This window comes from Tripterygium wilfordii, chromosome 22 (assembly GCF_013401445.1).
Source record: "Tripterygium wilfordii isolate XIE 37 chromosome 22, ASM1340144v1, whole genome shotgun sequence".
NCBI classification, from domain to species: Eukaryota; Viridiplantae; Streptophyta; class Magnoliopsida; order Celastrales; family Celastraceae; genus Tripterygium; species Tripterygium wilfordii.
The window spans coordinates 9,486,897-9,510,150 of record NC_052253.1 but is presented as its reverse complement, the minus strand read 5'-3'; the positions used below and the strand labels follow the sequence as shown (position 1 = coordinate 9,510,150).

The window sequence follows — 23,254 nt, the reverse complement described above, 5'->3', positions numbered from 1 at the left end:
TTGCTCGTTCCTTATTCCCGTGAGGTGATTGAATATGTGATAACTTGAGGATATTGAGACATCAGTAAATTTTCGTCTCATATGATTTATGATAAAAGAAATTCTGAGTTGGGAATACAATTTGTATTATCGCTTGAGAAATCAAGTTTTTATAGCTCTGTGCAATGTCAATACAATTTGCATTATGCATTGGTGGAAACTTTTTTTTTTTTATTTAAATTTATACAATTGATGCCATCTTATATCTGGTTTAAAATTTTAAATTATTTTATTCTTCTAGGTGAGCATCTCTGATTTTCATCACTGTGTATTGATTTTTCTATAAAGGGGCAATCCCTGCATATGTAAAGCATAAAATGGGGGAAATACAGAATATGTTGATTCTAATTATCAAACTAATTATATACCTAGAATCAAATGTTTATGTCCTCATTTCTGTCTTTAAATTTTAAAATTTATCGATTATATCCTAACCCACTATTCTGTTGAGTTCAGCAAACGAGTGGCTTATGTGATACTCGTCGGAGATGAGTAAAAGCCACGTCATTTCCACGTTGGCAAATAAAATTAAATAAATTACGTGACATATTTTATACTTAAGAATTTGATATTCCCTCGTGAAGACAAGTTTGCCCCAAATCCTTAGAAACTCAAAATCCCTAGCTTGAGTTCGTGAAGGATTGGAGATCAGTGTGCAAGACAGACAATTTCGTGAAGGACTGAGGGATATTGAAGGATCGTGAACTTGAAGGTGCAACATGAAGGATCGCGAACCTGGAGGGAGCGTGAACCTGAAGTAGCATGCTTCATGTAAAGGGTGTAGAGTCGGGACCATTGTGAGTTGTTTATTCTTCCACAATCTAGATTTTGTTTGTTCTTTTGTCATTTGTAATGAACTAGCAAAGTATTTAAAGTTTTTTCTGTCTTTGTTCTGGCGATATTTACATGTGGGAAGGTTTTTATAATGGCTGAATTGGGTGATTTTGGTGATGCCCATGTCGGCAATGGTAGTTTTGATAATGATAGTCTGTATGAAAGTGATGATGGACCATTTGCTATTGAAGAAGATGAGCTTGCATACGACAACTATGTTGACAGTGGAGTTGAGGCAGAGCCTTTGCAATGTCAATGCTAGATGATCAGTACGTGGCATTATGCATTGGTGGAAACTTTTTTTTTTATTTAAATTTATACAATTGATGGCATCTTACATCTGGTTTAAAATTTTAAATTTTTATTCTTCTAGGTGAGCATCTCTGATTTTCATCACTGTGTATTGATTTTTCTATAAAGGGGCAATCCCCGTATATGTAAAGCATAAAATGGGGGAAATACAGAATATGTTGATTCTAATTATCAAACTAATTATATACCTAGAATCAAATGTTTATGTCCTCCAACTTTCGTCAGATTTTCATTTCTGTCCTTAAATTTTAAAATTTATCGATTATATCCTAACCCACTATTCTGTTGAGTTCAGCAAACGAGTGGCTTACGTGATACTCATCGGAGATGAGTAAAGCCACATCATTTCCACGTTGGCAAATAAAATTAAATAAATTACGTGACATATTTTGTACTTAAGAATTTGGTATTCCCTCGTGAAGACAAGTTTGCCCCAAATCCTTAGAAACTCAAAATCCCTAGCTTGAGTTCGTGAAGAACTGGAGATTAGTGTGCAAGACGGACAATTTCGTGAAGGACTGAAGGATATTGAAGGATCGTGAACTTGAAGGTGCAACATGAAGGATCGCGAACCTGGAGGGAGCTTGAACCTGAAGTAGCATGCTTCATGTAAAGGGTGCAGAGTTGGGACCACTGTGAGTTGTTTATTCTTCCACAATTTAGATTTTGTTTGTTCTTTTGTCGTTTGTAATGGACTAGCAAAGTATTTAAAGTTTTTTCTGTCTTTGTTCTGGCGATATTTACATGTGGGAAGGTTTTTATAATGGCTGAATTGGGTGATTTTGGTGATGCCCATGTCGGCAATGGTAGTTTTGATAATGATAGTCTGTATCACAGTGATGATGGATCATTTGCTATTGAAGAAGATGAGCTTGCATACGACAACTATGTTGACAGTGAAGTTGAGGCAGAGCCTTTGCAGATTAGCTATAACAATAAGGTTGATCAAGATGTGATTGAAGAAAGTTAGGGGGAGGGATTACCGTGAGTGTTAGGGGTCTTAGTGATGGCAGTGAAGATGAGGAGTTGCATAGTCTTCCTAGTGATGAGTATATATCTGAAGTAGATGAAGGAATTGTTCTACATAATTATCCAAACTTTATTCCTAGGAAAGATATGTCTGACTACACTTGGGAGATTGGCACAACATTTGCTAGTAGAGAAGAGTTTAAGGATGCAGTGTCTTCATATGCAGGATACTCTGGGAATAAACTGAAATGAGATAAGTCATACTTAATAAGGGCAAGGGTAGTATGCTCTACAGGGTGTAAATTTTACTTGCATGCTTCTCAGACTCCCAATGACTCAACTTGGCAGCTTAAATCTGTCAATTTCAAACATGATTGTACTACAACCAAAATGTTAGAATGTTGAGTTCAAATTGGTTGGCGAAAAAGTTAGTGCCTAAGCTAAAAAGGAATCCTAAGATGAAGCTTGTTGAGATCATCATGAATGTGCAGGAAAAATATGTTATGGGGATTAGTTTAGGGCTTGCAGCAAGGGCAAAGAGAAAGGCAATGGACATAGTGTAGGGGAGTCATAAAGAACAGTAGTAAGAGACTCCATGATTACTGTGAAGAAATATTGAGGTCAAATCATGGTAGTTTTGCAGTTGTTAGGGCAAATGGTTCAAATCATGATTCTCAATTGGTTGTACTCCCCCCTGAGACCATATTCCCTGTGTTTGAGAAGCTTGCAAGAAGTCATTTGTAATTTGTAGGTCATTTATTGGGTTAGATGGGTGTTTCCTCAAAGGTGTACATGGGGGGCAACTATTGACAGCAGTTGGGAGGGACCCAAATGACCAAATGTTACCTATATAGCATATGCTATAGTTCAAAGGGAGAATAGGGACTCTTGGTCATGGTTTATTGGAAAATTACTCGAAGATATTGGTTCACACTTGCATAACAGATGGACATTCATGAGTGACCAACAAAAGGGGCTAGGATTGACATTAGATAAAGACCTCCAAGGTGTGGAGATTTTGTGTTAGTCATTTATACATCAATTTCAATCCCTAAAACCAATTGAAGGATCTCATATGGAAGGCTGCAAGAGCAATATATCCTCAAGACTGGATGAGGACAATTGAACTTGCAGCATATTCTAGATTAATGAGTGTTGAACCAAGGTTTTGGATTAGGTCTCACTTTAATGGTCATCCAAAATGTGACACATTGGTGAACAACATGTCTGAAACTTTTAATAGTGTCATTTTATGTGCTAGAGAAATGCCTATGGTGTCTATGCTTGAGGAGATAAAAAATTATTTGATGACCAGATGGTGTCAAAATAGAGAGAAAGTCTTCCAAGACCAATAAAACGGATCAATAAATGTTGGAATGAGAGTGGAAGGTGGATGATAAGATGAGCTGGAGGTTTGAAATTTGGGGTGTCAAAGATGGGTGAGACTTTCACAGTTGACTTAAAGGGAAGGGAATGCAATTGTAGAGCAGAGATCTAACTGGCTTGCCATGTTGCCATGCTATTAGTTGTGTCAACTCCAAACAGCATAATATTGAGCTATATGTTCCTCATTGTTTCAAGAAACCAACATATGAGTACTATTATTCACCCATCATTCAGCCATGGTATGAATTCATAGACCAACACTGGTCTTCTAGACATCATGCCACCTACAATAACAAAACAAGTACGCATGCCAAACACGATGAAACTATATCTGCTGAAAAAAAAGGTAGGGTGTCAACCAAAATGAGATGTCAACAATGTGGAATACCTAAACATAATTTCAGGACCTATAAGATTGATTTGTGTGATCCAAACCAGGTGCAATTTGGAAGGTGCAGATGCCAAAATCCAAGATTTGGTAGGGGTATTGGCAGAATGGTAAGGGGTAGAGGTCAAACTTCAAGACTGCTAGGGGAATTGGAAGAATGGGAAGGGGATGAGGTGAATGTTCAGGAGCTGCTAGGGGTATTAGTATAATGGGACCAGGAGCAGCTAGGGACTAGGATTAGGTAGGGGACCATTAAATGCGAGGGGACCAAGAACTAGTAGGATACAAGCAGATAGGGGACCACAAGTAGCAAGGGGAGCAGGAGCTGAAATACCTTGTTACCATATTGGCATTTTGCTTCTACTATTGTATTATTGACTAATGATTGGGCATTTTAATATGTTACCTTATTAGCATTTTACTTTTATTCTTGTATTACTGACTAATGATTGGAAAACATATTAAAATGATTGGACATTTTAATATGTTTTCCAATAACAAACTAAAAGAATCCAACCTCATATGCTCAATTTCCTACAAGAATGAGGATATGGGGGAACTGATACGACAAGTACTTTCTCAAACAATGGAGTTGCAAATATGAATTCAACTGAACACCCAAGTCAACAATCTACCATTTAGGATTATTATGAAGTGCCTGACATAAATCGTTTTGTTAAAACTAGGGCAATATTTTTTTTAACTGTTAATGTAGGGCAATATTTTGAGCTATTTTAATAATGTAGCTACTACTAATGTAATGATTTCAAAAGCAGCTTATATTTTGTTCAAATGTTATGCTAATGTAGATGAATATTATGTAATGATATATGTAACAACTTAAGCTTATAATTTTGGTCCAATTCTAATTGTGTTGCATGGTATTATTATGTAGCTTACATCCAATGCTAATTGTTTTGCATGGTATTATGTAGCTTTTATCCAATAATAATTTTTTTGCATGGTATGGATATGTAACAAACCAAAATGGGACTGAATCTTAATAAATAAACATCAATTATTGAATGGAGTTATATAAAAACAGATGAATAGAGCTATATAAAAACATACCATTAACCTTAACATAATATAAATCACAACCATTAGACCATTAAATAGGTCATAAAAACATAAGCTAAGTCACAACCAAACAACTATTTAAATAGGTCACAAAATTACTTAAGCATTACAAACCATTTGCATCACAACACTAAGTGAAGCCAGAAACCCCATAAACGATCTTCTTTATTTCCTAGCATTTTTCTTAGTTGTAGGATTGGCCATCAGTACCAATATAATTGCAGTTGTGCGAAGATTTAGAGAAGAGGGACTGTGAAAAACCCTAGAGGTATTAGCGGTGTCAAACAGTCGGTTCGGTCGGTTTTTGACATACTTTAACCTACCATTCGGTCCATTATTGATGATTTGGTAAGTTTTTTTGATTTTTCGATCGGTTTTCACTAACATATATTTTATAATAACCGACCAATCGGTCGGTTTGGCCGTTGATTCGGTTTGCACGGTCTTTTTGACAGCCCTAAGAGGTATTGCCAACAAGCTTTGAGGAATTGCCAACAATCCTAGATGGACCGGATCTTGATGCAGGTGTTTGCATTGCGCCACTGATAGGTATGATAATACCTATTGTTTTTGGTAGAAATATCCCCCTCTTAAGCTTTCTTTTGATAAATAATGAGTGTATTTATGTGTTGATTTGTATTTTGATAGGTTGATTGCGGTTTGGATGAAAAGCAACGGAAAATGGGCTGAATTGAAGGAAATGTCCACCGACCTTCGTGTGTTCAAATAGTCATAACTTTCTGTCATGTTATTGGCATCGCGTGAAACAAAAGGCATTGGAAACTAGACATCTCAAGCTTTCCGTAGAAGCTAAAATCAGGCAAATCGGAGGTCATATGGAGAAGTTATGGTCATTTGAATTGTGGGACTAGGCGTAACGCGCCTAGGCGTGCGCCTAGGCGCACCATTGTGCACACCCAGAATCATTTATGCACGCCCAGTCCAGAGAGCATTTGATGTGAAGATGATTGAAAATATATACCACGCCTAGGATTGTGCCTAGGCGTGAATTCAATACGCCTAGGCGCAAAAGACAGATTTTGGGTTTGTTTTAATTCGTGATTTTCCCGAGCGGAAGGGGACTTTTGGATCAAAAACTGATTTTCTGGATAGCGAAACCAGAGGGGGAAGGCGACTCTTGGAGCTAGGAGGAGAGATTCTTCAGCTCAACTTGGATTTACTCAACTAATTGGGTTTATTCATGATTTTCTCATCTCTCCTCTTGCGTTTTTCTCTCATTATGTATAACTAAACCTCTTTTGCCAAGGCTAGGTTGAAGCCTTGGGTTTGATGACTTTGTTTATGACTTGATGTACATATATATGAGTTGATTTGGGTATAAATCTTGTGTTTCTATGTTTGATTGCAATTTCTTCATGCTTGTGGTGTTTGGCCAACACTTTAGGTTTTTGGATGAAATTGTTTGGAGAATTTGCTTAGACAATAATATGTCAAGTAGATTATGCTTCTTGAAACACTTGATTATGAATGTGTCTCCCTTTAATTAGGTGACAATTTGTATGAATTCTAATCTCCATAGAACTCCATGAATTCCTATGCATGTTTAGACCAATAAGATGGTTAGAATGTATTTAGGAATATCCGACCTAGACCAATAAGATGGCTAGTAATCGATTTTAGGGAGATTTGGCTTAAGTGCGCTAAAACCGACTTAGGTACGGATTCGTTATGCCCGAATTAGCAAATATGTGTGTGAATTTGTGTCATTGCAAGTCATTTCCCAAGGGGGATTCCAAAGCCTTGGTGTTCATCTCATTCATCTCATTTGCATTAGTGTAATTTGCATCCTTATTCCAAGAAACTACCAAAAACACTTTACTATTTGCTTGTCTTAGTTTAATTACCAAACCAAACAATCTTGAGTTGAACTTTACTTTTGTTTGCATTGTCCATACATACATACAAGTATACATTTGGATTAGACATAACACCGTCCCTGTGGATTCGACCCTTGCTTATCATTGTGCTGTAGTCGCCGACTAGTACACTTGCTAGTAAGGTTAAATTTAGACCCAACAAGTTTATGGCGCCGTTGCTGGGGACAGTTGCTTATATTTGATCCATTCTTGTTTATCTACATAGATACTTACATACTTAGTTTAGTTTTTACTTACTTGACAATTAGTGATCCTTATACTATTCTTTCTTGTTTGTAGTTCATGCAAGGAAGGCGTTCTCAAGATACTGAAATTCTTCCTGTTGATCTAGACTTGGAACGTACACGAAGGAACAAGAGGGACAAGGACCTTCTTGAGGAGCAATCTTCTACTCAGTCTATCTCTCCTACATCCAGCTCTAGTTCGTCTAGTGACAAAATTTTGGGAGAACATTCTGAACAAGCGAGCATGGCTGAAAATCGTGAAGAAGTTGGCAACAATGCCAACAATGCAAATGCTCCTGTTACCATCATGGACTACTCTATGCCACAATTCTCTACTAGACAATCTTGCATCGTACTACCAACCTTTCCGCCAAATCTATCTTATGAGCTTAAATGTCATGTGATTAACATGCTCCCATCATTCTCAGGAGCGGAAAATCAAGATGCTAGTGATCACATTGATAATTTTTTGGAGATTTGTGGCACTCAAAAAATTCAAGGCATATCTGAAGAGTTCATACGGTTGAAGCTATTTCCTTTTTCTCTTAAGGAAAGTGCTAAGATCTGGTTCAAGACTTTGCCACCAAATTCTATCACTTCTTGGGATCAACTTTCTGCTAAGTTTATTCAGAAGTTCTATACTCAGTCAAGGACACAGAGGCTTAGGGATCAGATTTTCCATTTCAGGCAGAACAAGGGAGAACCACTTTTTAAGGCTTGGGAGCGATATAAAACTTTATTGATTGGTTGCCCACATCATCAATTCTTGCCATGACAGATTATATCATACTTTTACCAACATCTGGCTGATGAATGCCGCCATAGGTTAGATGCAGCTGCTGGAGGAAATATTATGGCTAAGGAACCGACTGAGGCCAATGAAATTATTGAAACTGTGGTGGCAAATTCCTCACAATGGGATAATCGTGATCTTGATGCTCCTAGACACATGGTTTATGAGGCTAGTGCTTCAAATACAGAGATGGCATCCGTGGCTAGGAAATTGGATGCGGTAGTGACTTTGCTGAGTAGAAATCTGGAGCCTTGTGGCATTTGTGGAGGCATCGATCATCCTACTCATGTATGTTCTAGAAGTGGGACATTTCCTGAAGCGGAAGTTAATGCAGTTCAACCTTTTCATAGACAGCAGAATGACCCCTTTTCTCACACATATAACCCAGGATGGAAGAATCACCCCAATTTCTCCTATGCTTCACCCCAGAATTTCAATCAAGGGCCCAGACCTTGGCAAGCTCCACGACAAGAACCACCTTCTCAAGATGCAAGGAAGTCTACTATGGAGGACCTTATTTCCCAACTTGCTCAATCACAAGTCACAATGCAACATTCCCAAGCAGAGATGAGCAAGTCAATGACTCAGTTGCAACAAACTGTTTCCAGTAATACTCAATCTATTGCAGAGCTTGAAATGCAAGTAGGACAACTTGCTCATGCCTTGAGTGAAAGACAGCCAGGAAAGCTGCCGAGTCAACCTGAGGTAAATCCTAAGCAGTATGAGGATGCTAATGCTATTACTGTTTTGCGAAGTGGGAAAAATGTGGATAACAAGATTGAGTATAAAAAGCTTGAAGGTGAGAATCATGATGAGCCTATAGTGGTGGAGCCAAGTGCTTTCAAAATACCTCATGTTGAGAAGGAAAAGCCGGAAGTAGAAGAGTATGTTCCAAAAGTGCCTTTTCCATCTCGTCTTGCCCCGGCTAAGAAAAGCAAGTATAATCGGGATATTTTTGAAGTTTTGAAGAAAGTAGAGATTAATATTCCACTCATTGAGGCAATTAAGTCTATTCCCGCATATGCAAAATTTTTGAAGGAGTTGTGCACTAACAAAAGGAAGATAAGTGATCATGAAGAAGTATTTCTCTCCGAAGAAACGAGTGCTATTTTACAAAAGAAGCTCCCGCCCAAATTAAAAGATCCGGGTAGCTTTACCATTCCTTGTATTATTGGAGAGAAAGAAATTGAAAAGGCCTTGATGGATCTTGGTGCAAGTGTAAATATCATGCCTTATTCTGTTTACACTACTTTGAAGATAGGTGAGTTGAAACCAACTTCAGTCACTCTCCAACTAGCTGATCGCTCTTTAGTGCATCCTTTTGGGTTAGTTGAAGATGTTTTAGTAAAGGTGGGTGAGTGACCGATGCCAAAGTGTGTGTGTGTACTTACCCCAAGTGTAGGGTATCGTCAAGTAATAAACCGGTGAGTCCGGTATCGATCCACGAGGAAGCAATGCAAATTTGAAGTGAATGATATGCAAATGACTAGCTAACACTAATAAACACAATGAATATCAAATAAAAGCAAGTAAAAGAAATGGGCCGAATGACTCGGTAGCATGAGCAATTTTGTAATCAAAGTAAGCACAAATTGGATTTAAAACAATTAATTAAAAACCTAGTCTCTAATCCGTCCCGGTGGTTACTCGGTTCTCATACTCAACGTATCATTGCAAACACACACAACCATACACAATGCATTGTGTGATACTATCAATCATGCATATGCAAAGAGAATTGGGTTATAAGACTTCAATTCATACATGTAGGTCATCGGGTCTCTTAATCTATGATGAACGCAAAGGGATAAGCACCTAATATTATGAATTAATATTCCCCCTTGGGGCTTGGCTTGGCTAACACCCTAGTTTCACACTCAAAGATCAATTAACCATAACTCTCCCATGCACATTCCTAATTTAACCCAAAACCCCATCATCAATACACATAATTAATAGTTATGCAATGAAAAACTCAATTAATTAAGGAAATCATGCAATGGGTTTAACAATTCTCAATCAAACACATTAGATGCAATCCCTAGACTAGACAATCCAAAAATACAATCAAATATGTCATCTCCATAGATCCAATCACACAACCACGAAATTAAAAGAGCAAAATCAAAGCTACAATTCAATGAACATACCTTGAGTAATTGAAACCGAGCACCCACCGTTTGGGACTAGAAACTAGAAAGAGAACTTAGCCACTCATCATAATGGACATAAACATCAATTTTATAGATGAAAATCAATGTCTACACACGAAATCACAAGAAACCAAGAAAAACTTTGAGAGAGAAATAGAGAGAAAAACAATGGAGGCAAGAAATTGGAGGAGATGAATGAATTGAGAGAGTCCCCCAATCTTAGGGTTTTCTCCTCTTTTACAAGTATAATGACCTATTTACCCTTACAAAGCTTTCTCTCATTGGTTACATTTGAGAGATACCCAAAAACCCAGCTCAATTAATCATTCTCGGAATGCAGAAATCGGGCGACTGTCCGGACGGTTGAAATCTGTGTGGACAATTAAACCCTCTGGTTCCAACTGTCCAGACGGTTGAAATCTGTTTGGACAGTTTGTGCTGATTTTCATTTTTAGCTGTAGCTTCATGATTCTTTCACCTTTTTGCCCTTTGATTCAATTATCCGAACATCCAATGAAGGTGTCCGGACAATTCTTCATCTCTATGAACTTTTCTTCAATCCCGAGAGCTTCTAATTTTGTCGGTTTAATCATATTTTCTGCAAAACCAATGAAAGACAATCATAAGAGTAAAACTAACTTATTTAAACACAATTACATTACTTAAGATACTAGAACTCCCTAATTAGGTGGTATTAGGACCTCAAAATAGAGGTCCGGTCAGTGAGTTTGTTATTCCGGTGGATTTTCTGGTGCTTGATATGGAGGGTGAACCTAATCCGACAAGAGATGTACCACTCATTCTAGGCCGCGGTTTTAAGGCTACCACAAAGACCATTATAGATGTGAAAAGGGGCATGCTCACAATGACAGTCTTTGACAAGACCATTGAGTTCAAAATCTTTAAGGCTATGAAGAGTCCGGATGTCATTAGAGAATGCCTTCATGTTGATATGGTAGGCTATGAGAGAGTGAATTTATTGACAAAAACGGCTTCAAGTGATGAGGTTGTGGAATATGTGGTTGGTGATAGCATTGAAAGCAAAAGGACCCCATCATCGCCAATATCCAACGAGCTCGTGGCTACTTCCCTTGTTACTAGCAAGCTATCTCCAACTTTGAAAGGAGTGCGGACAAGAGCAAGGAAGTTGAAAAAGGCACGGTCCAAAACAATGTTGAGAGGTAAAGCGAGTGCTCCTTTTGAGACATTGAAATTGTCTATCCATGGTACTTTCACGATAACGAATTCTAAGATAGAAAAAGGGTGGAAATTTGTGGCTCGCCAACTTGAATTCTGTGGGCCAAATGTTTCGGGGATTCTGAATGGAAAGTATCCTATGCACCATCCTCCTTGATTTGTTTCCCAAGAATTGTTGTGAAGGTGTTGAGGCTTGTGGTGATTTCTCCAAATCAGGTTGTCTCTCTCCTTATCTAAAACAAGTGTTGTGTTTAAGCTTTCTCCCTCCCTTTATTTATTTGCATTGACGACCATGCATGTTCTTAAAGTTTGGGGTGAGAGTTTGCTTAATTGTTAAGTGTTGATGCATACTTGGTTGATTTTGTAGGTACAACTACGTCTGGCTGAAGACATTAAACTTAGCGCTACTTGGGAGGCAACCCAATGAAGAAAGTTCAAATTTCTGGGCATTATGTTTATAGCCAGACCACGCCTAGGCACTTATTGTGCACGCCTAGGAGCACCTTATACACGCCTAGGCGTGTGTGTTTATATAAAAAAAAAAGGGTTCATATGCAAAAGAGGGTGCATGAAGACATTGAAGAATTATGGCCAGGCCAGTACCCCAGTCCACTCGATGCATGACTCCAACCCCCAGGTTGTATTGTTTCAGCTTGACCTCTTTTTAGTGCATTATTACATTGTTATGTTTTGCATTGAGGACAATGCATTCTTTAAAGTGTGGGGTGGTGGACTGCGTATGGATTTTCTTGTGCGAAATTTTACATGATTTTTGTAATAGTTGAATTTTGAAGAAAAAAAAATTTTTGAAAAAAAAAAATTGTTCAGTGCTTGAATCTTGCATATTTATGGGAGTTTTCTGTTGAATTGAGTGTTATACTGAAATGCAGCTGATCTTGGTTTGTGGAACCCATCATATCCTTCTATATGCTTGACGTATACTCTATTGGATAATCACTTGAATTCACTTGCACAAGAATGTATGCTTGTGGGGTATGACTTGGGTGAATAGATGTTGAATGTGGACTTTCTCTAAGATGATCTAGAACACTATGTTAGTGATATTCTTGGCACTAGTTAATTACATGCATGTTAAAAAAATAAAAAAAAAGAAAAAAAATTTGATGATGATTAAAAGCATGTTCCGCTCTTGTGATCTTGCCGAGTGACCGGGGCTCTTGTCTAACCAACTCGAGTTTCGCGTAAAAAGGTAAGACAATCATGATGAACATACTAGGCTAGCTTAACTTCGAAGCCTTTTCAACTCGAGTGATTGATCCGAGGCGTGCTTTATCACATAATGCCCTAAACCAACTGGTTGGGAGTCATTGGTTGAGAACTCGTTACATGGGTTGACTAGAAAGCTTAAAGGAGTGAGCATTGCACGGGCCTAGTAAGAAAAAAAATAAAAAAAAATAAAAAAAAGAAGAAGAAGAAGAAGAAGAAGAAGAAGAAGAAGAGAAGTATGTATATAAATAAAAGTGCCTTGGTATTACTACTTGACTGTTCTTGGAATTCTTGGAATGTGACTATGTTTGGCGCCTATGAACTCTTGGAAGCCAAATATTTATACATTTCTTCTTTGCACGCACTTAATGTAGACGAAGTAATTGAGTACGGATAATCTTCACTGAGTATATGTTTGTATGAAGTGTGGGGTCTCCACATTTTTTTTGATTGGATGACATTGATGTATATTGTTTCGATTCTAGTGATTTCCCTCCAATATGTTTGATTTGAGTTATCTTGAAACGTTTGTGGGTGTCATTCTTGTAAGCCCTCTGGAGACAAAACTCCTCCACTAGGGACACGTAGGGGTTTAACGGCTTGTTGCATATGCTAAATGCAATCGCGATTCCTGCGTTAGTGAGTTAGGATGTTAGTTGGTAGATGTACTTTGTTTAGTTTTACTTGAGGACAAGTAAGGTTTAAGTGTGGGGTGTTTGATAGGTATGATAATACCTATTGTTTTTGGTAGAAATATCCCCCTCTTAAGCTTTCTTTTGATAAATAATGAGTGTATTTATGTGTTGATTTGTATTTTGATAGGTTGATTGCGGTTTGGATGAAAAAGCGACGGAAAATGGGCTGAATTGAAGGAAATGTCCACCAACCTTCGTGTGTTCAAATAGTCATAACTTTCTGTCATGTTATTGGAATCGCGTGAAATAAAAGGCATTGGAAACTAGACATATCAAGCTTTCCGTAGAAGCTAAAATCAGGCAAATCAGAGGTCATATGGAGAAGTTATGGTCATTTGAATTGTGGGACTAGGCGTAACGCGCCTAGGCGTGCGCCTAGGCGCACCATTGTGCACGCCCAGAATCATTTATGCACGCCCAGTCCAGAGAGCATTTGATGTGAAGATGATTGAAAATATATACCACGCCTAGGATTGCGCCTAGGCGTGGTACGCCTAGGCGTGAATTCAACACGCCTAGGCGCAAAAGACAGATTTTGGGTTTGTTTTAATTCGCGATTTTCCCGAGCGGAAGGGGACTTTTGGACCGAAAACTGATTTTCTGGAGAGCGAAACCAGAGGGGGAAGGCGACTCTTGGAGCTAGGAGGAGAGATTCTTCAGCTCAACTTGGATTTACTCAACTAATTGGGTTTATTCATGATTTTCTCATCTCTCCTCTTGTGTTTTTCTCTCATTATGTGTAACTAAACCTCTTTTGCCAAGGCTAGGTTGAAGCCTTGGGTTTGATGACTTTGTTTATGACTTGATTTACATATATATGAGTTGATTTGGGTATAAATCTTGTGTTTCTATGTTTGATTGCAATTTTTTCATGCTTGTCGTGTTTGGCCAACACTTTAGGTTTTTGGATGAAATTGTTTGGAGAATTTGCTTAGACAATAATATGTCAAGTAGATTATGCTTCTTGAAACACTTGATTATGAATGTGTCTCCCTTTAATTAGGTGACAATTTGTATGAATTCTAATCTCCATAGAACTCCATGAATTCCTATGCATGTTTAGACCAATAAGATGGCTAGAATGTATTTAGGAATATCCGACCTAGACCAATAAGATGGCTAGTAATCGATTTTAGGGAGATTTGGCTTAAGTGCGCTAAAACCGACTTAGCAAATATGTGTGTGAATTTGTGTCATTGCAAGTCATTTCCCAAGGGGGATTCCAAAGCCTTGGTGTTCATCCCATTCATCTCATTTGCATTAGTGTAATTTGCATCCTTATTCCAAGAAAATATCAAAAACAATTTACTATTTGCTTGTCTTAGTTTAATTACCAAACCAAACAATCTTGAGTTGAACTTTACTTTTGTTTGCATTGTCCATACATACATACAAGTATACATTTGGATTAGACATAACACCGTCCCTGTGGATTCGACCCTTGCTTATCATTGTGCTGTAGTCGCCGACTAGTACACTTGCTAGTAAGGTTAAATTTAGACCCAACAGCCACCACTCTTAATGGATTCAAAAATCTATATCCCAACAACATAGAAGCTCTTACATTATACAATGTACAATAGTAGAAAAGGCACAAGAAAGTTTATACAATGTACAACAGTAGCAAAGGCATAAAAATACATTATCCTTACCTAAACAAACTTTCCCTTCCTCTTGCTAGGGAGATATATTATTTGTCAAAGGATTCTTCGTCATAAGAGGAATCAATCTCAATGTATTCATTCTCATGTAAATCATTCTCAGGAGATTCTTTCTCTTTGGAGTCATTGTCATTACTCAATTCAGTAACAGGGTGAATAACATACAAATTCACATACCCATGAGCAGCTCCTATGATTGCCATATCATAGTAACCAATGTCGTTTTTTAGGTCAACCAAACCACAAGAAAAGAGGTTGACCATTCCTCAGAAATTTCAAGTCCACATATTGCAAGTCAATATCAAGCCCATCTTGTAGATAATCTGCACAATATAATTTTGTTCAAGACTCTAATCTAGCACTCATAAGAGTTCTCACTTTACCGCATACATATCTATGATTATTGTTAACGAGGAAACTCCCATAGTGAACATTGACTCTGGAAATCATAGAAGAACTCATCCTACAAACCAAGATGGTACAAAATCATGATTTCTATTCCTCAAATGCTAATTAAGGACAAAAATACAAGGTTAGGAAAGACCGTTTATTTACAAGAAATGTTTTTTGGTATTTTGATTTGAAAAAAAAAGTTATCTTTTGGCTGGATTCTGTGTTGACAAATGAAATAACCAAAGAATTTATATTTTTTATATTTTTTAGAAAATAAAGACTATAGTTTAAACCATAGTTTTTAAACCTAGACCGACCCACCAGTTCGACCATGAAACCCGTGAACCGGGGGCCACCGCGGTTTTTTTTTCATGAAAAAGACCGTTTACGTATTAAACCGTGAGAAACCGCGAACTAACTCATTGACCCACAAAAACCGTGACCCAGCGGTTTAGGTGAAAAACCGCTTGAGAGAAAATTACCTTAAAACCGTAAAATAATTTCTTTCCATTAATAATTTATAAGCCCAAATATATAAATTTACCTTCAAGTCAACTGTCTTCAAGTCAATTTCCCCAAAATTGCCCTAAGCGAGCCCTAAAATCTCTCTCTACTAGTGTGCTTCTCTAGATCTCATCCCTAACCTTTCTCTATTGAATCTCGATCTCTCTCTCCAGTCCTCATCGATCGAGTCACAACGGCAACCACTGACCACCACCAACTCCAAGGCAGCAAGGCAACGGACGATCCGGGTCAGCTCTATCTCTTGCTTTTCGAGTCTCTGTACAGACTTTAGGACCTTTAGGTTAAGTTTGTTCAGTTTCATCGTCTGTCTTGAATCTTGAAACTGATAGTGATAGTTGAATCTTGATACGTGATAGTTATAATGTCAAACCATTCTTCATATGTGCAATTCAAACTCTATCGATTTTATTTGACGATGTTATAGTGTTAAACCATTAAGATTGGAGTATGTTCTTTCTATATAAAAAAAAAAAGAAGATTGGAATATGTTTTGCGTTTTAACTTAGAGTTAGAATAAAAGATGATGAACCTGATGTTATACCTGTGTACATGTTTTAGTATTTTACCAAAGATGTGAATAGCATAGTTTAAGATAAGGGAGTTTCTCTAATAAATAATGTCTGATTTATTGTAATATCTCTAGTAGGGCTGTTCTCATGTACTTCGTGCTTCTCTATTTACTTATTTGTACAGAGTCCAGAGTCCAGACTTCGGAATTGTGTTTGGAAAACAACCTGCAAGTATGCATTTTATCCCTATAAACAAAGTATAACTTGCTATATACTTATATACTATATAACTATTAAACTATAAATAACTATGTATTATTTTATTATTTATTAAAACTATGCGGTTCAATCTCCGTTGTAATGGTTGAACCTCGAAATCATTGAATCTTCAGTTTTTATGGGTCGGTACACGAATCGGATTTAAAAATTACGGTTTAAACTTTAAAGCAGTAAGGCGACAAAAACGTCCAGATCATCGAATGTTGTTCATCAACAAAGCGATCTATGCCATTTTGATTCTCTAATGTTCGACACTCTTCTCGCAAGCAATATTGGGCCGTTCGATCAAGATACACATAATGGGTAACAGATGTAGAAGAATATATCCCCGCAAGTAGTTGTTTGGCTCTAAAAGCCGGCAAGAGAAGAGAGAAGAGAGAAAAGAGAAAAATATCTCCGAGTCGGTCAATAAATATAAATCCAAAGCCAAACACTATACACCGGTTCAGTGTGCCCTAATCCACTTGCTCTCTCTTGCGAAGATCATGTCTGGGATGTACGGTCAAGACGGCGGCGAATCTGCTCCTCCCTCTTACGGAGATGGTGGATATGGTGGTGGAGGAGGAGGAGGATACGGAGGTTATGGAGGCGACGGTGGTCGTAGTAGTGGGAGTCATGGAGGCCGAGGAGGTAGTGGTTATGGAGGGGGCGGTAGAGGAGGAAGCGGCGGCGGCGGCTACGGAGGAAATTCACAATATCGAGGTACTTTTCCATTATTTCTTCGTTTTTGTTCCTGTGATTGATCTGATTTATATTTGGTATATTGTTTTAGATTCGTTTTACTCGTCTCTTTACTCTCTTTATGCGGAGTGTTCTTGTCCCGTCTTTCGATGTTTCTGGGTTCTCACTTTTTATGGATGCAGGAGGAGGTGGTGGTGGTGGAGGAGGATATCACGGAGCGGATCGCGGCGGCCGTGGCGGCGGCAGCGGTGGCGGAAGCAGAGGTGGTGGTAGAGGAGGAAGTGGCAGGGATGGTGACTGGGTTTGCCCTAATCCAAGGTAGGCTAATTCTCTCTGATCTACTGACTTAATTTATTTAGGTTTATTTTTTTTCTCCTTTAGTTCGTTATTTTGTCCCGCTTAATTGTGTGGAGTCGGTTAGTACTAAGAATTGCAAATTTATTTGGATGGGATATTTTTCTGCTTCACTTATGTTCCTTTATTTTATTTGTAATTGAAACTGGTATATGTGTATGTAGCTGTGGTAATTTGAACTTTGCCAGAAGAGTTGAGTGTAACAAATGTGGTGCTCCCTCTCCTGCGGGTGGCAATGATCGTGGTGGTAACAGTGGGGGTGGTGGGTATAATAAAGGAGGAAGTGGAGGTGGATATGGAAGTAATCGAGGGGGTAGAGGTGGAAATTATGATGGGGCTAGAAGCAGCAATTACAATGGAGGAAGAGGTGGAGATTATGATGGGAGGACTGGTGGCAGCAGTAGAGGGGGTTCGTATGGTGGTAATCAAGAAATGGGGGATGGTGTCTATGATCAAGCTCCTCCACTTGCACCTCCTTATAGTGGTGCTGGTGGAAACTATCCGCCCCCTCCAAACTCATATGGGGGTGACACAAAGTATGGAACGGATGCCGTTCCTCCACCCTCTAGCTATACTGGTGGTCCAACATCATACCCTCCTTCCTACGGTGGCCCTGTTGGCGGTTATGGCGGTGATGCCATGGCGGAACCTAGAAGTGGCAGTAGGGGTGCTCCTGGTGGATATTCTGCTGGCGGTCCTAGGCATCAGGGTGGTGGTCATGGCGCTCCTGCTGATGCTTCTGTCAAAATCAAGCAGTGTGATGGGAATTGTGGGGATTCTTGTGACAACTCCAGAATATATATATCAAATCTGCCTCCAGATGTGACCATAGAAGAACTTAGAGATCTCTTTTCCGGCATTGGACAAGTAATATTCGGATCTTATTTTTCGAACTTCATGTCTAAATTGTACTTGACTGATTTGAATAGCAAGTATTGTACCTGAGGGACTTAGTAACATTTTAATTTACACCATTTATTTACTTCTCTGGTGCAATAATCTATTTAAAATCAAGTTGCATTCAAAAATAGAAAAATCTATTTTGTAATCAAGGAATTTCGAAGGAAAGACTTTTTTTCATTGATATAATAAACGAGGAATTTCTGAGTTTTTCGGTTGAAATTCTAATGGTACAATTCCTGTTTAGGTTGGAAGAATTAAGCAGAAGCGAGGTTATAAAGATCAGTGGCCCTGGAACATAAAAATATACACAGATGAGAAGGGAAACAATAAGGGAGATGCATGTTTGTCTTATGAAGATCCATCTGCTGCTCATTCTGCTGGAGGGTTTTTCAACGGTACTAGTTTGTTTTCCTTCTGTTCTATAATCCTAATTTCATAAAAAAAAATCGCTAGTGTAACTGTGATATTTTGTCCAGATTACGATATGAGAGGCTATAAAATCAGTGTTGCAATGGCAGAAAAAACAGCTCCCAAGGCTCCACCGTCATACAATGGGTACCTTGACCGCCTATCCTTTCTAAGTAAAAATATGTTGATATGTTGGTGTTTTACCATGTGCTCTGTTATCTCACGACATGGTTTGCTTAACTTTGTTGTCGTGGTAGTTTTAGCATGCATTATTCTAATCTAGTTTAATTCTTGTGATGTTACATTTACCACCTTGTTAAATGTTAATATGTGCTTACTGCTTGAAAGGGAATGCAGTAGCGATATTGATTATTCGTTGTGCCTGGATAACTTGCTAGAAACTTTAGGAATCAATCATGTAACCATGTTGAAGTTTCATTTTGCTTCTCGTTTTAGTCTTTTTCTATTGATGTTTCTGGTCATGTTTGTTGTTTTTTTTTATGCTGTGAGCACCTCCTAAGGTTGCTTATGAGTTGGCTTTATTTTTATGGTCCTCAGAAAGTTTTTTTGTCCCATAAGATATTGATTGTCTGTGCTGTTACTTTCTTACTTGAAACATAGATGATGAGCATTGTTCGAACAATTAATTGGGTCATCTGACTATTTGCCATTTGAAATTTGAATGATGTCCTTGTGCCGCTTTAGGATAGAATTGTTTCTCTTAGTTTCCATCGCATAGTGAGTATCATCTATTCGATCCACAATTTTGAGTCGTTGAAAGCAATTAAATTAATTGGCCGTGCTGGGATTTTTAGGTGGTGTTTTGAGTTATGGATTCCTGGTTAGCATAATGCTGGTTGAATGCAGGATGGAGAGTGTGATACACCTAAAGTATATCCTCTGTCATGACTATTTATACTTTGTGCTGGGAGTAGTGTTGTTAGATTTACTCGGGGCTTGCTTAGATGAGATGAGGCAAGAGCCGAGAGTGTCCGGGATGGATTTTTTGGTTCCGACTGTACTTGTTTATTCCAATTTTTAGTGCATTTGGCTAATCACCTGGTTAATTGATAACCTTTTGTTGGGATGCAATCATTCATTTCTTAACATGTTAAACATGAGTTGTATGGCTCTCTTGGACTTTTTGAGTTAACTAACTTAATAGTTCAAGCTTAAACTTTGTCGTGGGATTGCTTAGATGAGATGAGGCAAGAGTCAACTGTCAAGAGCCAAGCACGTCTGGGATGGAGTTTTTGGTTCCGACTCTACTTGTTTATTCCAATTTTTAGTGCATTTGGCTATTCACCTGGTTAGTTGATAACCTTTGGTTGGATGCAATAAATGATTTCTTAACATGTTAAACGTGAGTTGTATGGCTCTCTTGACTTTTTGAGTTAGCTAACTTAATAGTTCAAGCTTTTACTTTGTCGTGGGAAGTATTCCAGGTGCTGGAATACAATATGGGATTCTTCTGTTTTTACTCACATTTTTTTGTGGAGGAATTCTTTTTCCATTTGACTTTCTCTTGATTTGAGCTAATGTAGTGAGAACACTTTTAGGCCCCCTCCCCCCCCCACCTTCCCAAAAAAAACCTTGAGTATTTTGGATAAGGCGAGTGGTCAACATTTTAAGAAGAATAAAGGTCGTCCAAACTTTATCTTTGTTGTGCTTTAGAGGTGTTCTATGCATTTCTGATCATACTTTCAACAACATACTACTATGTAATGGTTGATAAACATCGAACATGGAACTCTGCTATCTCCACCCCTGCCCATTGGCTTGAATTTTATTGTTATAATTATTTTTTTGAAAAAATCTGTGATGAATTTATTTATTCATTTCCTGATTGTGAAACAGAGGTGGTGGTAGAGGTGGCTATGGGGGTGGAGACCGCAGAAATAATTACAGAGAAGGTGGTTCAGGGCCAGATAGACACCAACACGGGGGAAATCGTTCTCGCCCATACTGAGGATGTCTAAGCATTTTAATGTACTAAGAATTTGTGGTCTAAGGGATTTTGTTGTATTCCATTGGCAAGTTGTTTCTGAACTGGAGATTAAGAGGTAGGTTGTTCACTTATTTTGAACAATACCCCTTATTCTCCTCCTGTTTCTGCTGCGTCTTGGAGGGGGTTTTACTACTAGGCATGAGGTTGATTTAATTGTGTGAATGTCTTTATAGAGACGAGCGGATTAACTCCTATATTGCTTGCTGCTTAAGGTAGGTTGATAATTTCAGGTGAGTGCTAATCTTTCACAATCATGCTCGATCTTTGTTTGGAATAATGGTTTACTTTTATTTTGTTAATACACTTTCATGTTTAACATCTTAAATGCTTCTTTGAATTGCATGTTCATGATCAGCTAAAATTGTGAATTCAATTCATTCGTTCATATTTTGTTCTGTGTGAGTTGATCATCTTAATGATTGGAAACAATGTTATGGAATGATGAGTCAGTGACTTGCTATATAAAATACTGTTTTTGAGACTAGTGAAACTTTAGGGGTGATGGTGACTTGTTAATTTGTTTCGTCATGTTAAGAGCCTTGGTCTATGATTTGCCGCTGTTAACAGTTGGGGGAAACAAACGAAGCCCAGTTATTAGTATGACTTTAGTAAGTTTTATATTTGGTTGTCTTCCTGCCGTCCATGGTGTAAGAATTATTTTGAGTCTTCTATTTGAAAGCAATTTGTGTTTGTATTATTGTTTTATGTTATTAGCTAGTATGAAGTTTTAGTGTGCTGTATTGACTTTAATGAATTTCTGGATGGAGCTCTGTTAGGCTTCATTTATTGTACCACGAGTATATTATCTTGTGCAAATGCCTTGTCTTCAAGGAAATGCTTCCATGAGGTCGGATGCAGTGTCGTACTGAATTTCTGGCGGTGCTATGCGAGAAATGACGTCTGTCGCTGCTTCGACATGGAATGCGGCCAAAGGGCACCAAACAGTTTGATATGCTTTTCTGCAAACGGGAACTGTTCTTGGGTTGGCAGGCTGGTAGGCTGGTAGGCTGGTAGGCTGGTTTTCTACTCCCCTTGGGGTCTGCCAACGTCTCGACATTCTCACGATGGCAAGTCATAGTAGTGGGTGGTTTTGGGGAGGAGTCCTATTCAACGGCTAGTTGACACCCTTTTGTGGGGCTGCTGGGTGTTTGTCATCGTCACCATTAGGTGCTACAATGCGGTTTGGCTCATTCTTCCTATCTTAGTTGGTACGGATGAAAATAATGTATATACATGTTTGTAGAAACCTTTTTCTTAGCAGAGATAGCATCGATTAATGAATGAAAAAAGCGACAATAATGATAAAATGTGATTTAATCTTAATGTTAGTGTTGCGACAAGAAGTTGTCTGGTTATTTGTTTGTTCTATAACTGCGCTGATAAGTATGAAACATCTAGTTGCCAAGTTAAATGGACGAGTAAGACAGACAAAATGCATGTGCACAGAACGGGAAATAGAGGGGGAATCCCCGAGTGGTAGAAACATAGCGGGCTTGATGCACGTGCATGGAGCAATTCAGAAGTGAAATAGAAGAGGCTTAGAGTGGTAGAAAGTAGGGACACAGTGATGAATACCCGTCACACGGGATTGGGGGCCCAAGTCTAGCGTTATAAGTTTGGGTCAAACTCTCTATTGAAAACTCAGGTTGACAATAGGAGGTTTGTCTTCCTTTATAAGTTAGATTCCAAATCCATCATCTTTCGATGTGGGATTCTCATCAATCCTCCCCCCTAGGAACATGTACGACGTCGTGCATGGTCCTGACGGTATCATTTCGGCATACGACCCACTTATCGCCCTAAGCCTTGTGAGTCAGGGCCACATAGTCTTGCCAGGTCCAGTGGATTTAGGGCTTTCTTAGTTACTTTTAATGTCCTTTTTTTTAATCTTTTTTTTTTAACGGCTTTTTTTTTTTTTCTTTTCCAACCCGTCCACAATGGACATGACCCACTGTCTGTTAACCTAACTCCACAAAGGAATGGGCTCTGGGGCAAGCCCACCTACTATAGTGTCAGCCCACGTGCAATCTTTTTTTTTAACGACCTTTTAGAAGGACAAGCCCACCCGTAACACTACAACAAGGACTTTTCCTAGGCTTAAGTGGGTTGGGCTTAAGGAGAAACAAAGTCGTGTGGACCCGATGTATCAATGGGAACTGGACAACCCAAAACGGATAATATTGTTGATGTATATAGGGGTGTGGATTTACAACATGGTATTGGAGCAATTCGGCAATTCGGTCTAGTTGGATATGACATCTACTCCACTTGTTGGGTCTGACATAACCCAACCCACAAGTGCAGGGGAGTGTTATCCCACATCAAAAGATGTAGGGAT

General features: G+C 38.5%; 1 protein-coding gene and 1 non-coding gene across 4 annotated transcripts; one reads left to right on the top strand and one right to left on the bottom strand.

Annotated features, from left to right (window-relative positions):
• Nucleotides 1-7,788: 7,788 nt before the first annotated feature.
• On the bottom strand, nucleotides 7,789-7,895 carry LOC119992339. Its single transcript, XR_005466344.1, has one exon. It is a non-coding gene; the product is annotated as a small nucleolar RNA R71 (small nucleolar RNA).
• Nucleotides 7,896-16,925: 9,030 nt separating this feature from the next.
• LOC119991234 (transcription initiation factor TFIID subunit 15b-like) lies at nucleotides 16,926-22,197 on the top strand. Of its 3 annotated transcripts, XR_005466195.1 has the most exons (8): nucleotides 16,926-17,264; nucleotides 17,426-17,561; nucleotides 17,762-18,464; nucleotides 18,745-18,895; nucleotides 18,977-19,055; nucleotides 20,766-20,971; nucleotides 21,090-21,146; nucleotides 21,748-22,197. XR_005466195.1 is itself a non-coding variant. In XM_038837523.1 (6 exons), the coding sequence occupies exons 1-6, from the start codon at nucleotides 17,048-17,050 to the stop codon at nucleotides 20,875-20,877; spliced, it is 1,398 nt and encodes a 465-aa protein (XP_038693451.1). In that variant the 5' UTR covers nucleotides 16,927-17,047; the 3' UTR covers nucleotides 20,878-21,264. The 3 variants fall into 3 exon arrangements, 1 of the variants encoding a protein (XP_038693451.1); XR_005466194.1 differs by lacking the exon at nucleotides 21,748-22,197 and having other exon boundaries at nucleotides 21,090-21,264; XM_038837523.1 differs by lacking the exon at nucleotides 21,748-22,197 and having other exon boundaries at nucleotides 16,927-17,264; nucleotides 20,766-21,264.
• Nucleotides 22,198-23,254: the final 1,057 nt, after the last annotated feature.

Bases quoted from the DNA above. Each gene is read 5' to 3' on its own strand.
- LOC119991234 (XM_038837523.1), top strand. From the start codon at position 17,048: ATGTCTGGGATGTACGGTCAAGACGGCGGCGAATCTGCTCCTCCCTCT. The intron at 17,562-17,761 runs GTAGGCTAATTC...ATGTGTATGTAG, and splicing joins TGGGTTTGCCCTAATCCAAG to CTGTGGTAATTTGAACTTTG. The intron at 19,056-20,765 runs GTACCTTGACCG...ATTGTGAAACAG, and splicing joins GCTCCACCGTCATACAATGG to AGGTGGTGGTAGAGGTGGCT.